This window comes from Bufo bufo, chromosome 3 (genome assembly GCF_905171765.1).
Source record: "Bufo bufo chromosome 3, aBufBuf1.1, whole genome shotgun sequence".
Classification (NCBI taxonomy): domain Eukaryota; kingdom Metazoa; phylum Chordata; class Amphibia; order Anura; family Bufonidae; genus Bufo; species Bufo bufo.
In genome coordinates, this window is record NC_053391.1 from 8,574,416 (window position 1) to 8,589,402 (window position 14,987).

Sequence of the window (14,987 nt, forward strand, 5' to 3'; positions counted from 1 at the left end):
TGTTGCATTCTGCTCTGATGTTGTGCTACCTCCAGAGCTGCATTCACAATTCTGCAGGTTGTCGCGCTCCTAGCGTAAAGAATCGAGAGATCCGGTTCGTCTCTATGCTACTACATCCCACAATGCATTGCAAGATTACATATTCTGTGCGGTCCTAAAGGCGACCATGTGTCTCAGCTGTTGGCAGAAGCTAAAGATGTGCTGAGACGGCTGCTTTGTGTTGGAACTGTACGAGATCCCTCATCTTGACCTTTTCTTCTTTTCTTCTTTTCTTTTTTTGCATTATGCCCCCCCCCTCCTTTAGGACGTGGTGCTGGAGCTGGAGTTTGAGGGCGTGAAGGAGAAGTTCACAATGGTCCAAGTGTGGCCTGTAAGAACGGTCCGCCCCGTGACTGAGAAGCTGCCCGCCAATCACCCGCTGCTGACCGGCCAGAGAGTGCTGGACGCTCTGTTCCCGTAAGTTCTTAAAGAGACAGTACAGTCACTTGGATACAGCTTAAAGGGGTTTTCTGGGAGTTTGATACTGGTGATCAGTATATGATAAGTGGGGGGTCCGAGACCCTGGACCCCCATCGATCAGCTGATTGAGAAGGCAGCGGCGCTCCTGCAGCTTACCAAGCACTGTGCTGTACATTCTTTAGCGGCTGTGCTTGGTATGACTGCTCCGTCCCATTCACTTTAATGGGGCTGAGTGCTATACCAAGCACAGCGGCTATACAATGTACGGCGCTGTGCTTGGTAAGCACGGAGAAGGCTGCGGAGCGCCGCTGCCTTCTCAAACCGCTGATCAGGGGGGTTCCTGAGGATAGGTCATCAGTATCAAAACCCTGGAAAACCCCTTTAATCATTGAAAAGCTTAGAAACTTCATAATGTACTTTTTGTTTCAGTTCCTCACCATCTCTGCTTGCTTTCAGTGAATGTAGACAGTTTGTGTACAGGCAAAGTTTACCTGCACTGATGCATGGCAGCAAAGTATCAGGACAGGAGAGAAGTTTGTTCTGCTGATGCGTTCACCTCACAGAGGATCGTCTAGACTGGATACAATTGTAACAAACCCTCAACTGTGAGAACTATTAGTATTTTCAGCTTCTGGATGTAAGAAAAAGATGGTTTATATTCATTGACAGGAAGCAGAGATCCAGACAATAGTGATGAATTGAAATTTTAAAGGTAAGGGTACTTTCACACTAGCGTTTTTCTTTTCCGGTGCTGAGTTCCGTCACAGGGGCTCAATACCGGAAAAGAACTGATCAGGCATATCCCCAGGCATTCTGAATGGAGAGTAAGGCTGGTTTCAGACGGGCATTGTGGGAAAAGGTGCGGGTGCGTTGCGGGAAGATGCACGATTTTTCTGCACGAGTGCAAAACATTGTAATGCGTTTTGCACGCGCGTGAGAAAAATCGGCATGTTTTGTACCCGAACTTCTTCACAGAAGTTCGGGCTTGGGATCGTTGTTCTGTAGATTGTATTATTTCCCCTTATAACATGGTTATAAGGGAAAATAATAGCATTCTGAATACAGACTGCATAGTACAATAGTGCTGGAGGGGTTAAAAAAAATGTAACTCACCTTAATCCACTTGCTCGCGCAGCCGGCATCCCTTCTGTCTTCATCTTAGCTGTGTGCAGGAACAGGTCCTGTGGTGATGTCACTCCGGTCATCACATGATCCGTCACATGATTTTTTTCCATGGTGACGGACCATGTGATGACCGGAGTGACGTCACCACAGGTCCTTTTCCTGCACACAGCTAAGATGAAGACAGAAGAGATGCCGGCTGCGCGAGCAAGTGGATTAAGGTGAGTTTAATTATTATTTATTTATTTTTTAACCCCTCCAGCCCTATTGTACTATATATTCTGTATTCAGAAAGCTATTATTTTGCCTTATAACCATGTTATAAGGGAAAATAATGATCGGGTCTCCATCCCGATCGTCTCCTAGCAACCGTGCGTGAAAATCGCACCGCATCCGCACTTGCTTGCGGATGATGCTTGCGATTTTCACGCAACCCCATTCACTTCTATGGGGCCTGCGTTGCGTGAAAAACGCAGAATATAGAGCATGCTGCGATTTTCACGCAACGCACAAGTGATGCGTGAAAATCACCGCTCATGTGAACAACCCCATAGAAATGAATGGGTCGGTATTCAGTGCGGGTGCAATGCGTTCAACTCACGCATCGCATCCGCGCGGAATACTCGCCCGTGTGAAAGGGGCCTAAGGCCCCTTGCAGACGAGCATGTCCGGATAAGGTCCGGATGCGTTGCAGGAAAATGCGCAATTTTTCTGCGCGAGTGTACATTGTAATGTGTTTGCACGCGCGTGAGAAAAATTGCCATGTTTGGTACCCAAACCCGAACTTCTTCACAGAAGTTCAGGTTTAGGTTAGGTGTTGTGTAGACTTATAGCATGGTTATAAGGGAAAATAATAGCATTCTTAATACAGAATGCATAGTACAATAGCGCTGGAGGGGTTAAAAAAATAAAATAAAAATTTAACTCACCTTAACCCACTTGTTTGCGCAGCCGGCTTCTCTTCTGTCTTCTTCTTTGAGGAATAGGACCTTTGATGACGTCACTGCGCTCATCACATGGTCCATCACATGATCCATCACCACGGTGATGGATCATGTGATGGACCATGTGATGAGCGCAGTGATGTCATCAAGGGTCCTTTTCCTGCACACAGCAAAGATGAAGACAGAAGAGAAGCCGGGCTGTGCGAGCAAGTGGATTAAGGTGAGATAAAAAAAAAATTATTTTTTTTTAACCCCTCCAGCGCTATTGTACTAAGCATTCTGTATTCAGAATGCTATTATTTTCTCTTATAACCATGTTATAAGGAAAAATAATAATGATCGGGTCTCCATCCCGATCGTCTCCTAGCAACTGTGCGTGAAAATCGCACCGCTTCCGCACTTGCTTGCGGATGATGCTTGCGATTTTCACGCAGCCCCATTCACTTCTATGGGGCCTGCATTGCGTGGAAAACGCACAATATAGAGCATGCTGCGATTTTCACGCAACGCATAAGTGATGCATGAAAATCACAGTTCATGTGCACAGCCCCATAGAAATGAATGGGTCCAGATTCAGTGCGGGTGCAATGCTCTCACCTCCCGCATTTCACCCGCGCGGAATACTCGCCCGTGTGAACTCAGCCTAATCCGATCAGGATGCATCAGGATGTCTTCAGTTCAGTCGTTTTGACTGATCAGACAAAAGATAAAATCGTAGCATGCTGCAGTCTTATCTCCGGCGAATAAAACGGAAGACTTGCCTGAATGCCGGATCCGGCATTTTTCCCCATAGGAATGTATTAGTGCCGGATCCGTCCTTCTGGCCTGCGCATGTGCAGACCGGTAAAAATGTGAAAAAAGATACAAGACGGATCCGTCGGTCCGCATGACAAGCGAGAGACGGATCCGTTCTTGCAATGCATTTGTGAGACTGATCCGCATCCGGATCCGTCTCACAAATGCTTTCAGTCACAGCCAGATCGGCGGATCCGGCGGGCAGTTGCGACGACGGAACTGCTTGCCGGATCAGACTGCTGCAAGTGTGAAAATAGCCTAAGCTCCAGGCAGTACTGATACGCAGGTCTTTGAATCCCTGTCGATCCCTTAAGTCAGTGGGATTAAGTCACAGGGACGTGACTGCTCCCTCCATGATGGAGATCCTCAGTGTGACTGATGTGCGATTCCTTCCTCAGGTGTGTACAAGGTGGGACCACCGCCATCCCAGGGGCTTTTGGTTGCGGTAAGACTGTGATCTCACAGTCCTTGTCTAAGTACTCAAACAGTGATGTCATCATCTACGTTGGATGTGGAGAACGAGGAAACGAGATGTCTGAAGTACTGAGGGACTTTCCTGAGGTGAGATTACCTGCATTTAAAGGGAGCCATGCTAAACTGCTGGCAGCACTAGGAAGGTGCTGGCAAGATAGCTTTTGTCATAAGGAGTAGTGTGAATATGCAGTTCTGCTCCTGAAAATGTCTAGGCGGTGGAACTTCACTTTAAATGCCATCCCAGCACCTCCCCTCTGAGTGACAGATGTAGCATCCAACCAGGAGACCATTACTTCTGTCACTCAGAGGGGAGGGGGTTTGCGAAGCAGCTCAGAGAACTTCAGTGAAGCTCCACCACCTGGACACTTGCAGGAGCAAAATGTGGCTGAATAAAACTTCATATTCACACTACTCCTGATGATAAAAGCTACATAAATTGCTTTCTCCAGGCCCTACCTAGTGCTGTCATCTGTTTTGTGTGGTCAAAACTACTGGCAGAGTCCCTTAAATTATAACTAAATCAACAACATACTGAAAGACATTGTACACCTGTAAACACCATTTATAGTTTATATATAGAAGGAATCCGCATACATTACATTACTTATCCTGAATTACAGCCTGGATTATACTCCAGAGCTGCACTCACTATTCTGCTGGTGCAGTCACTGTGTACATACATTACTTATCCTGTTCTGATCCTGAGTTACATCCTGTATTATACTCCAGAGCTGCACTCACTATTCTGCTGGTGCAGTCACCGTGTACATACATTACTTATCCTGTACTGATCCTGAGTTACATCCTGTATTATACTCCAGAGCTGCACTCACTATTCTGCTGGTGCAGTCACTGTGTACATTACATTACTTATCCTGTACTGATCCTGAGTTACATCCTGTATTATACTCCAGAGCTGCGCTCACTATTCTGCTGGTGCAGTCACTGTGTACATACATTACTTATCCTGTACTGATCCTGAGTTACATCCTGTATTATACTCCAGAGCTGCACTCACTATTCTGCTGGTGCAGTCACTGTGTACATTACATTACTTATCCTGTACTGATCCTGAGTTACATCCTGTATTATACTCCAGAGCTGCACTCACTATTCTGCTGGTGCAGTCACTGTGTACATTACATTACTTATCCTGTACTGATCCTGAGTTACATCCTGTATTATACTCCAGAGCTGCACTCACTATTCTGCTGGTGCAGTCACTGTGTACATTACATTACTTATCCTGTACTGATCCTGAGTTACATCCTGTATTATACTCCAGAGCTGCACTCACTATTCTGCTGGGGCAGTCACTGTGTACATACATTACTTATCCTGTACCGATCCTGAGGTACATCCTGTATTATACTCCAGAGCTGCACTCACTATTCTGCTGGAGCAGTCACTGTGTACATACATTACTTATCCTGTACTGATCCTGAGTTACATCCTGTATTATACTCCAGAGCTGCACTCACTATTCTGCTGGGGCAGTCACTGTGTACATACATTACTTATCCTGTACTGATCCCGAGTAACATCCTGTATTATACTCCAGAGCTGCGCTCACTGTTCTGCTGGTGCAGTCACTGTGTACATACATTACTTACCCTAACAGTTTAGCTGCGCTCCTAGTATACAGGGGGGCAGTTAGCGTTTTCCACATGAGCTGGCTGTGCTGTACCTGGTGTAAGGAGGACGCTCTCCAGTTTGCAGACCACCAGACCCGTCTCTCTGCAGACACTGAACCAGCAGGGAATGCTTGGAGATTTCATCTGTTAAATCTGTAGCAAGAATGCAAACCCTGGTAAATGATGTAGATATCTGAAGGACTGCCACGCCTTCACATATATGGGGTTCCCAATGAGGACTGTACCCCCAAATCCAGAAGTTGCAGGTTGCTCCGGGAGGGTCTTTTTGCTCCAGTAGATGCGGAGGGGTTTTGTCTGGGGTCGTTTGAGGACTGAGCCTTCTTGAGTCCTCAGCTGTTCCCCTGAGTCTGACCTCACACAAGCTGAGGCCCAGGCTGCACCCCTGGTTAGGAGCAGCTGCGGTTCTTGGCACGGTCGGACGCGTCGGTGTATTTCACGCTTTGTGGCTGGAGCTCGCACGTAAATCTGTCAGGAATGGGAGTTTTCTAATCACTTGTGGCTTGTGTTGCAGCTGACTATGGAGGTGGACGGTAAAGTGGAGAGTATAATGAAGAGAACCTCTCTGGTCGCCAACACATCCAACATGCCCGTGGCCGCCAGAGAAGCCTCCATCTACACTGGTAAGTGCTGGCGCCCCCTGCTGGTCAGGCCACAGTCGTGCAGCTGGCAGGACTGAATGTCCTTCTCTCTGCCTTGCAGGAATCACACTGTCGGAGTATTTCAGAGACATGGGCTATCACGTCAGCATGATGGCCGACTCCACCTCTCGATGGGCCGAGGCACTCAGAGAAATCTCCGGACGTTTGGCAGAAATGCCCGCTGGTAAGTACCTGTGCCAAGGGGAGGCCAATATCAGCCTCAGGGTATCATGGGGGAGACGCATAAGGGGCCAACTGGTCCCTAGACAGACTCTCCCCCAACTTCTCCTGTTGGTACAAGGGTCAGACAGTTTGGATTTCGTCCTGTCCGATCATTTGTTTCCTCAGAGATAAGTGGCACCAGATGTGTCTGGCATCCGCTTATCTTCAGTAGATATAAGCATCCGACATACAACCTAGTCCATGAACATCTCGTCACCTATATACCATATATACCATGGGGGTTGGCCGATTTCTGTGATGTCCCATAGTCCTGTGCTTCCTCCCTGTACAGACAGCGGGTACCCCGCCTACCTGGGAGCTCGATTGGCCTCTTTCTATGAGCGAGCCGGACGGGTGAAGTGTCTGGGAAACCCCGAGAGGGAAGGCAGCGTCAGCATTGTGGGGGCGTAAGTATGAGCGCCGGACGGCACGGCCTGAGCACATAACCACCCATCCTCCAGAATGCTCCCCAGGACCCCCACCCCTCAAAAAATTAAGGGGGGGGTCGTGGCGAGGGAAAAGTGAGAGAGAGAGAGAAAGAGAGGGGGGGGGCGAGGGAAAAGAGAGAGAGAGGGGGGGGGCGAGGGAAAAGTGAGAGAGAGAGGGGGGGGGCGAGGGAAAAGTGAGAGAGAGAGAAGGGGGGGCGAGGGAAAAGTGAGAGAGAGAAGGGGGGGCGAGGGAAAAGTGAGAGAGAGAAGGGGGGGCGAGGGAAAAGTGAGAGAGAGAAGGGGGGGCGAGGGAAAAGTGAGAGAGAGAAGGGGGGGCGAGGGAAAAGTGAGAGAGAGAAGGGGGGGCGAGGGAAAAGTGAGAGAGAGAAGGGGGGGCGAGGGAAAAGTGAGAGAGAGAGGGGGGGCGAGGGAAAAGTGAGAGAGAGAGGGGGGGCGAGGGAAAAGTGAGAGAGAGAGGGGGGGGGGCGAGGGAAAAGTGAGAGAGAGAGGGGGGGGGGGCGAGGGAAAAGTGAGAGAGAGGGGGGGCGAGGGAAAAGTGAGAGAGAGAGGGGGGGCGAGGGAAAAGTGAGAGAGAGAGAGGGGGGCGAGGGAAAAGTGAGAGAGAGAGAGGGGGGCGAGGGAAAAGTGAGAGAGAGAGGGGGGGCGAGGGAAAAGTGAGAGAGAGAGAGGGGGGGCGAGGGAAAAGTGAGAGAGGGGGTTGAGGGAAAAGTGAGAGAGAGAGAGGGGGGGCGAGGAAAAAGTGAGAGAGAGAGAGGGGGGGCGAGGGAAAAGTGAGAGAGAGAGAGGGGGGGCGAGGGGAAAAGTGAGAGAGAGAGAGGGGGGGTGGGCGAGGGAAAAGTGAGAGAGAGAGGGGGGGCTAGGGAAAAGTGAGAGAGAGAGAGGGGGTGGGCGAGGGAAAAGTGAGAGAGAGAGGGGGGGCTAGGGAAAAGTGAGAGAGAGAGAGGGGGGGGGCGAGGGAAAAGTGAGAGAGAGAGAGAGGGGGGGCGAGGGAAAAGTGAGAGAGAGGGGGGGCGAGGGGAAAAGTGAGAGAGAGAGGGGGGGTGGGCGAGGGAAAAGTGAGAGAGAGAGGGGGGGCTAGGGAAAAGTGAGAGAGAGAGAGGGGGGGGCGAGGGAAAAGTGAGAGCTAGAGGGGGGGGCTAGAAAGAGACTAAGAGGGGGGTGAGTAGTGGGAGAGAGAAGGGGCAAAGGAAAGCAAGGAAGAGGGGGGGGGGAGAGGAGATGAGGAGGCGAGAGTGAGAGAGAGAGAAAGAGTTACCAAAGGGGTATTTGACCGTAGACCTTTTATAAGATAGGTAGATATATATAGCGCCACCCATTGGACTCCTGCTTTCCAGATAGTTAGGGCTCCCATCTTCTCACCTGTAAGATATGTCTGCCATATCCCATATATGCCTATAGTCAGAATACCCCTTTAAGAAATGCAGGTAAGGAAGGGTCACGTCTGAGGGTCACGTCTGGAGCTTAGACGCTGATGCCGTATGTCTGTCAGTCGTAACCTGGCTGTGAAGAGTTAAATGCAGTCCTAGTGTAATAGGCGCCAGATCATTCTTGGTGAATTTGAGGTTCTGCCAATGTTCTCCCTCCTGCGGCCAAGAGAAACTGAATGCACTGGAGTCGTGCGGGGGTGGGGGGTGACAACCGGAGGTGCGAAAACCCAGCGCACTCCATCACACACCCTCTCATCGCTCCGCTCTCCCTATAATCGCTTATTGTAGGTGATAACACAACGCAGTTCTGTAAGCTAATGCAGCGCGTTAATCCAGGGGTATTCGCTCTTTAGAAATGCATCAAAAATCCCAATGAGTTGACCCGTCCAGGACCATTAAAGGGGGGGCTGTGTGACCCCACAAAAAGCTTGCTCTGGAGATACTCCTGCTGTGGAGGGAGAGGTCACCTATTCATGTCCTGCATTTTGTGTGTTTCATTCTCAGTGTGTCACCTCCCGGCGGAGACTTCTCAGATCCAGTCACCTCCGCCACCCTGGGTATCGTACAGGTAATTTCCGAATTTATTAAAAGGGGGTCTGTCGCCTTACATTAGGCACAAGGAATTGTAGGGCTCTATCGGCTGAATGCAAGGATAACTTTCACTTGTCCGATGCGTCTTTCTGGAAAAAATAAATAAAAAAGTACTTTTAAGCCATGTGCAAATGAGACGTTTTCTGAAATGTCCCTTTAAATGCCTGGACCTGTTCCAGGGTGGTCACCAGTTGCCCGATCGCTGCCATCTTGTCTAGCGGGGGGATATATCGGTGCATAATTACGGCATGGATGGCGGTTTCATTAGCAGCGGCCACCCCTTTGGTGATGGATAATGCTGAGGCTGACCTGAGGGGGGCGCGGTGTGGTTGATAATGCTGTGGCTGACCAGAGGGGGGTGCGGTGTGGTTGATAATGCTGTGGCTGACCAGAGGGGGGTGCGGTGTGGTTGATAATGCTGTGGCTGACCAGAGGGGGGCGCCGTGTGGCTGATCTCTTCTTCCCGTGTGCAGGTCTTCTGGGGTTTGGATAAGAAGCTGGCCCAGAGGAAGCACTTCCCCTCCGTGAACTGGCTGATCAGCTACAGTAAGTACACCAGGGCGCTGGACGAATATTATGACAAGCACTTCCCCGAGTTTGTGCCGCTCAGGACCAAGTCCAAGGAGATTCTGCAGGAAGAGGAGGACCTGGCGGAGATCGTCCAGCTGGTCGGGAAGGTAAGATGGAGCGGTGTCATGTGCCATGTATAGCGGCCCGACACGGACCATAGACCCTCATCACTGCCATGTGCCGCTTTATTTCAGGCTTCGCTGGCAGAAACCGATAAGATCACTCTGGAGGTGGCCAAACTGATTAAGGATGATTTCCTCCAGCAGAACGGCTACACCCCATATGACAGGTAAGTGATCCTCACCCACAGTCTAGCTGAGGATTACTGTTATAAGATGACCCCCATCATGCTGCAAGCAACAGTGGGGGTGTCATCCTCTGCATGGTTGGCGTGATGACATGTGGGATGCAGACGTGTAACAGCCCGGGCATCGGAGATGTGCTGCCGATACAGCCTGTCCTGTGAGCGGCCAGAGGGGGTGGGGGGGAATGTAGGTGAGCATACTTGTTCTCTGATTGTCACAAATGTGATGGGGGATATATATATTATTTTTTTTTGTCCAGATATGAGTGGGAAAAGGAGCACAGACTCCCCTAATCACTCCTCCATGTCTGATTGGCTGTTTATCCTCTCAGATGCTGCGGTCAATGCTGATTGTTGCATCTAAGTGGTTTTACAGAATAAATGAAAGTACTCAAGAATATTTAAAGTAGAATAAAAAGGATTTCCCCACTGTTTTATAAAAATTACCTATCCTCAGGATAGGTCTTCAATATCAGACACCCAGGACCCTCCACCGATCAGCTTTTTGAGGAGGCTGCAGCTCAAACACAGCGCCATCCATTGTATAGCGGCTGTCCTTGGTATGACAGCTCAGCCCCTTTAACTTGAATGACGTCACTGGCCTAAGGTACTGGAGCACCGTGGCCTCCTCAAACAGGTGATCGGCAGGGGTCCTGGGTGTCAGACCCCTACCGATCGGATATTGATGGCCTATCCTGAGGAGACCCTCAGTAGTAAACTCCTGGAAGTCAAAAATTTGTTCCATCACTAAGTGCTATACTGAAGTCAGTTATGCTCCGAAAATATAGGTTTGAGAAAAAATTCAAATCTACAATAAAAAAGGTCTTTCCAATTTTAATTCGACTGTTAGAGGGTTAAAGGATGAATACATTATGAGTAGCTGTCCCCAAAGTTAGGACTGGGGTTAAATGTTGTAAAAAGCTGCCCCCAATATTAGGACCGGAGTGTAGGAAGTTGTCCCTGGTGTTAGGATCGGAGTGTAGGAAGTTGTCCCCTGGTATTACGATCGGAGTGTAGGAAGTTGTCCCCTGGTATTAGGATCGGAGTGTAGGAAGTTGTCCTCTGGTATTAGGATCGGAGTGTAGGAAGCTGCACCTGGTGTTAGGACCGGAGTGTAGGAAGCTGCACCTGGTGTTAGGATCGGAGTGTAGGAAGCTGCACCTGGTGTTAGGACCGGAGTGTAGGAAGCTGCACCTGGTGTTAGGACCGGAGTGTAGGAAGCTGCACCTGGTGTTAGGACCGGAGTGTAGGAAGCTGCACCTGGTGTTAGGACCGGAGTGTAGGAAGCTGCACCTGGTGTTAGGACCGGAGTGTAGGAAGCTGCACCTGGTGTTAGGACCGGAGTGTAGGAAGCTGCACCTGGTGTTAGGACCGGAGTGTAGGAAGCTGCACCTGGTGTTAGGACCGGAGTGTAGGAAGCTGCACCTGGTGTTAGGACCGGAGTGTAGGAAGCTGCACCTGGTGTTAGGACCGGAGTGTAGGAAGCTGCACCTGGTGTTAGGACCGGAGTGTAGGAAGCTGCACCTGGTGTTAGGACCGGAGTGTAGGAAGCTGCACCTGGTGTTAGGACCGGAGTGTAGGAAGCTGCACCTGGTGTTAGGACCGGAGTGTAGGAAGCTGCACCTGGTGTTAGGACCGGAGTGTAGGAAGCTGCACCTGGTGTTAGGATCGGAGTGTAGGAAGCTGCACCTGGTGTTAGGATCGGAGTGTAGGAAGCTGCACCTGGTGTTAGGATCGGAGTGTAGGAAGCTGCACCTGGTGTTAGGATCGGAGTGTAGGAAGCTGCACCTGGTGTTAGGATCGGAGTGTAGGAAGCTGCACCTGGTGTTAGGATCGGAGTGTAGGAAGCTGCACCTGGTGTTAGGATCGGAGTGTAGGAAGCTGCACCTGGTGTTAGGATCGGAGTGTAGGAAGCTGCACCTGGTGTTAGGATCGGAGTGTAGGAAGCTGCACCTGGTGTTAGGACTGGAGGGTAGGAAGCTGTCCTGTTAGGTCTGGAGAGTAGGACGTTGGTTCCTTCACATCTGACGATCGTCGTCTTCTTCTTTTTCAGGTTCTGTCCTTTCTACAAGACGGTCGGCATGCTCAACAACATGATCGCTTTCTATGACATGGCCCGCCGCGCCGTGGAGACCACCGCCCAGAGCGACAACAAGATCACATGGTCCATAATTAGGGAACACATGGGAGAGATCCTATATAGACTGACCTCCATGAAATTCAAGGTGAGCGCCCCTCAGAGTATAATCCACAGTAATGGAAATCGGGTGCATGTATCCGGCACCCTGCAGTGAATGGAGGATCCACTACAGGCTGAAAAGACCATTAAAGGGCTATGTCACGGTCTCTCCCGTGACAGGGGTCAGAAGATCTAAGAGACTGGCTGCACGTGATGTGATCTGACAGCCTCCTTTGGTTTCACTTGTTTCTGTGTTGTTGCTGGTAATGACCTCTGGTCTCAGGTGTAGCTTAAGTGGTCATTCCCACTCCTCTATTTAGTCTGGTCTCACCCATCATGCTATGCGGCTGATGGCTCCTTTTTGGTTGTGGAAGTGCTGGTGTTTGGTTCTCCTATGAGTTCCTGCTCGTCCGCGTACTTCGGAGTTAAGTGCCTTTTTCCTATTTCTAGTTTGTTGTATTCCCATATCTTTTGGTTTTAGGCCTGAGGGAGTCTCCTGTTCCTTCATCTTTTGTCCTGACACTATTTCCAGGGCCCTTTAGGGTTACATAGGCCCCACATCCTGACTGCATGTGGTCACCACTAGGGGGCACTGACGGCATATAGATTTATCCATTTAGCTCTTGTGTTCCCTCTAGTGGTGGCTGTAGGAGCTCTGTCTCAGTAAAGGCGACACTCCGGCCCCTGTAACCATATATATTATTACAAGGTCGGACCCAGGAGACCAAGTGCAGTCATCTGCTGTCCTGGGGCTTGTGAATGATTTCCTTTGTCATGTGCAGCTTCTCATTACGTGGAACATGTAGTCTTCTCCACCTGCGTGCGAGGCGCCTCGCCCTCGTGCTTCATGCTCCACCGATCTTTCCGCTTTCGCTCCTGCATCACGTCCGTTTGTTGATTTTTGTATTTCCAGGATCCAGTGAAAGAAGGAGAAGCCAAGATCAAGGGCGACTACGCCCAGCTGCTGGAGGACATGCAGAACGCCTTCCGCAGTCTAGAAGACTAAGAGCCATAGGGGGCATGCACCACCCATCATCTCAGACCTCCAGCTGCCGCATCAAGACTGGGGCTCCCCTCTAGACACCTGTCCACCCTCCTGTGCTGTAGTCCCCCCTCCTCCCTCATGGATAGCGTCCATTCCAGTGTTTTATTGGTGGCATGTGTGTAGGTTCTCCTGTGGTTGGTGAATGTCTGTGGAGCAGATGTCAGGGGGGAGGAGGGAGATGCTGCTGCAGTTGCTGCCCCTTTATGTACCTTGTCTTAACCTGGCAGCTAATTTTCAGTCTCCAAATCAGTAATACCAAGCAGGGCCTTCCTCTACTCCAGAAATCTGCAACCTGGGCATTCCAGCGGCTGCGGGACTACAACTCCTAGCATGCCCTGACAGCTGCTGGTTCTCAGTGCATGCTAGGAGTTTTAGTTTTGCAGTAGATGAAGAGCCTCAAGCTGCACTCCACCACTCCAAACATTCCAGCTCGCCAGAACTTGGCTACCTGCTGGGACTTGTAGTTCCTCCGCTGGTATCCTGCTTCTGCCGTGTGCGTGTCAGTACGATGTACAGTAATCTGAGCCAGCCTCTGGGTATACAGGTATTTTGGATTCCAGCGATGTTCCTGTGTCCTCCTGTAAAGCTGCACCTTTAGCGTTAATGTCCTGAGCGAGAGAATCGCTTAAATGGCTGCATTCATATGGGTACTGCTCCCGGAGCAGCATGCCCATTGGCTGCAGGCTACAGGCCCGCTATGGTAATCAGCAGCTGCAGAAAAACCTATTAAGGAATTGCCCTTTCAGCCATTCCCTAACATGGTGTTGCAACCTCTGGTGTAAAACTACAACTCCCAGCATGCATTCACTTCCTTAGCTGTTCTCAGAACTCCTAAAGAAACAAATGGTGCATGGTGGGAGTTGTAGTATCCGCTCATGTCCCAGAGTTTGTGGCTCTAAAGCAGGGATGCTCAACCTGCGTCCCTCCAACTGCCTAGCTGTAGGCTGTCCGGCATGCTGGGAGTTGTAGTTTTGCAACAGGTTGGGCACAACTGCTCTAAAATGAAGCTTGTATCGACCTGATGTTTGTGCGTCCCGTCTACAACCTTGTCACTGTAACCTGCCCCCTCCCCCCGCACAGGGCGCTCGCCATTGTGCGGTTACGTATTTGCTGCAGCCATGTTTGTCCCCCACGTTGCTCTATGTTTAGACCCCATAGCTGTGTGCCAGTCCAGGCTTATGGCCTGCAATAGAAGGGATTTGTCAGAGTTTCTAGTTGCTGACAGCCAGCAGAGATATTGAAAAAAAAAAATGGAGAAACCCGGGCAGATACCTGCGAGACACTAACGGAAGAGGCTGACGTTCGCTCTTTGTGTAATGGAAAGTTCTGCAGCTTTCTAATGAACGTATTAAGACTGGTGCCTCTGACCTCGCTGGCATACCATGCCCCAGAATTATTAGCGGGCCTCTTTATAATTTTGGCACATCCTCTGGGGGTCCATGCAGAAAAAGAAATCTACGCCAAAAAGAGGTCGGGGGGGGGGTCAATTTCCGGTCGCCATTTTTACTGATTAACATTATGTCGGGGTCCAGAGGTCCTGCCTCTGCTATATATAAAGCCACCACTAGAGGGAGCCCAGGAGTCTAATGCATACTGCGTGATTATTGAGGTCAGTGCACACTCAGTATGCAGTGAGCTCCCCCTAGTGGTGGCTGCAGACTGATAGAACTGTCATCATATTGCTATGTCTATGCAGCAGAAAAGAATCCAAGCTCCGACTCCAATAAGGATATTTAGGGTCTCGTTCACACACAGCTAGAAGTGAGGACTGGCACCGACAAATATAAGGCAAAACTTTTTACCCAGAATCCTCCTCGGCCTTACGCAGGGCTGATCTTTGTCAGCTCATGGGGCCAGATGCCCAGCTGGCACACTGCCCAGTATCTCTGCCCTCCACCTCCTCTTCTTCTCCTGGAGTAAATGCTCATGAATTCACTGTATGAAGGCCCCCCGCCCCCCCCCCCAGTGTCCGCTCATATGTCATGTGTCCCCTTATCATCCCCCAGACGACCTCCTGCCCCCATCTTACCCCTAGGGTGGGGGAGGGGCGGGGATGACTGACCCTTGATGCGGAATCTGTACGGATGAACCAGCCGTGTATTTATTGTACTGT

General features: G+C 50.3%; 1 protein-coding gene across 3 annotated transcripts in view; it reads left to right on the top strand.

Moving 5' to 3' along the window:
* The window catches only part of ATP6V1A (ATPase H+ transporting V1 subunit A), a 29,610-nt gene extending 15,498 nt beyond the window's left edge, over window positions 1–14,112 (top strand). For all 3 annotated transcript variants that reach the window (XM_040422870.1, XM_040422872.1, XM_040422871.1), the window contains exons 7-16: window positions 305–456; window positions 3,719–3,881; window positions 5,961–6,069; window positions 6,149–6,271; window positions 6,602–6,716; window positions 8,690–8,753; window positions 9,250–9,453; window positions 9,541–9,635; window positions 11,704–11,875; window positions 12,743–14,112. In XM_040422870.1, the coding sequence (XP_040278804.1) occupies window positions 305–456; window positions 3,719–3,881; window positions 5,961–6,069; window positions 6,149–6,271; window positions 6,602–6,716; window positions 8,690–8,753; window positions 9,250–9,453; window positions 9,541–9,635; window positions 11,704–11,875; window positions 12,743–12,835 (1,290 nt within the window). In that variant the 3' untranslated portion in view covers window positions 12,836–14,112. The remainder of the gene's footprint in view (window positions 1–304; window positions 457–3,718; window positions 3,882–5,960; window positions 6,070–6,148; window positions 6,272–6,601; window positions 6,717–8,689; window positions 8,754–9,249; window positions 9,454–9,540; window positions 9,636–11,703; window positions 11,876–12,742) is intronic.
* The last annotated feature ends 875 nt before the right edge of the window (window positions 14,113–14,987 follow it).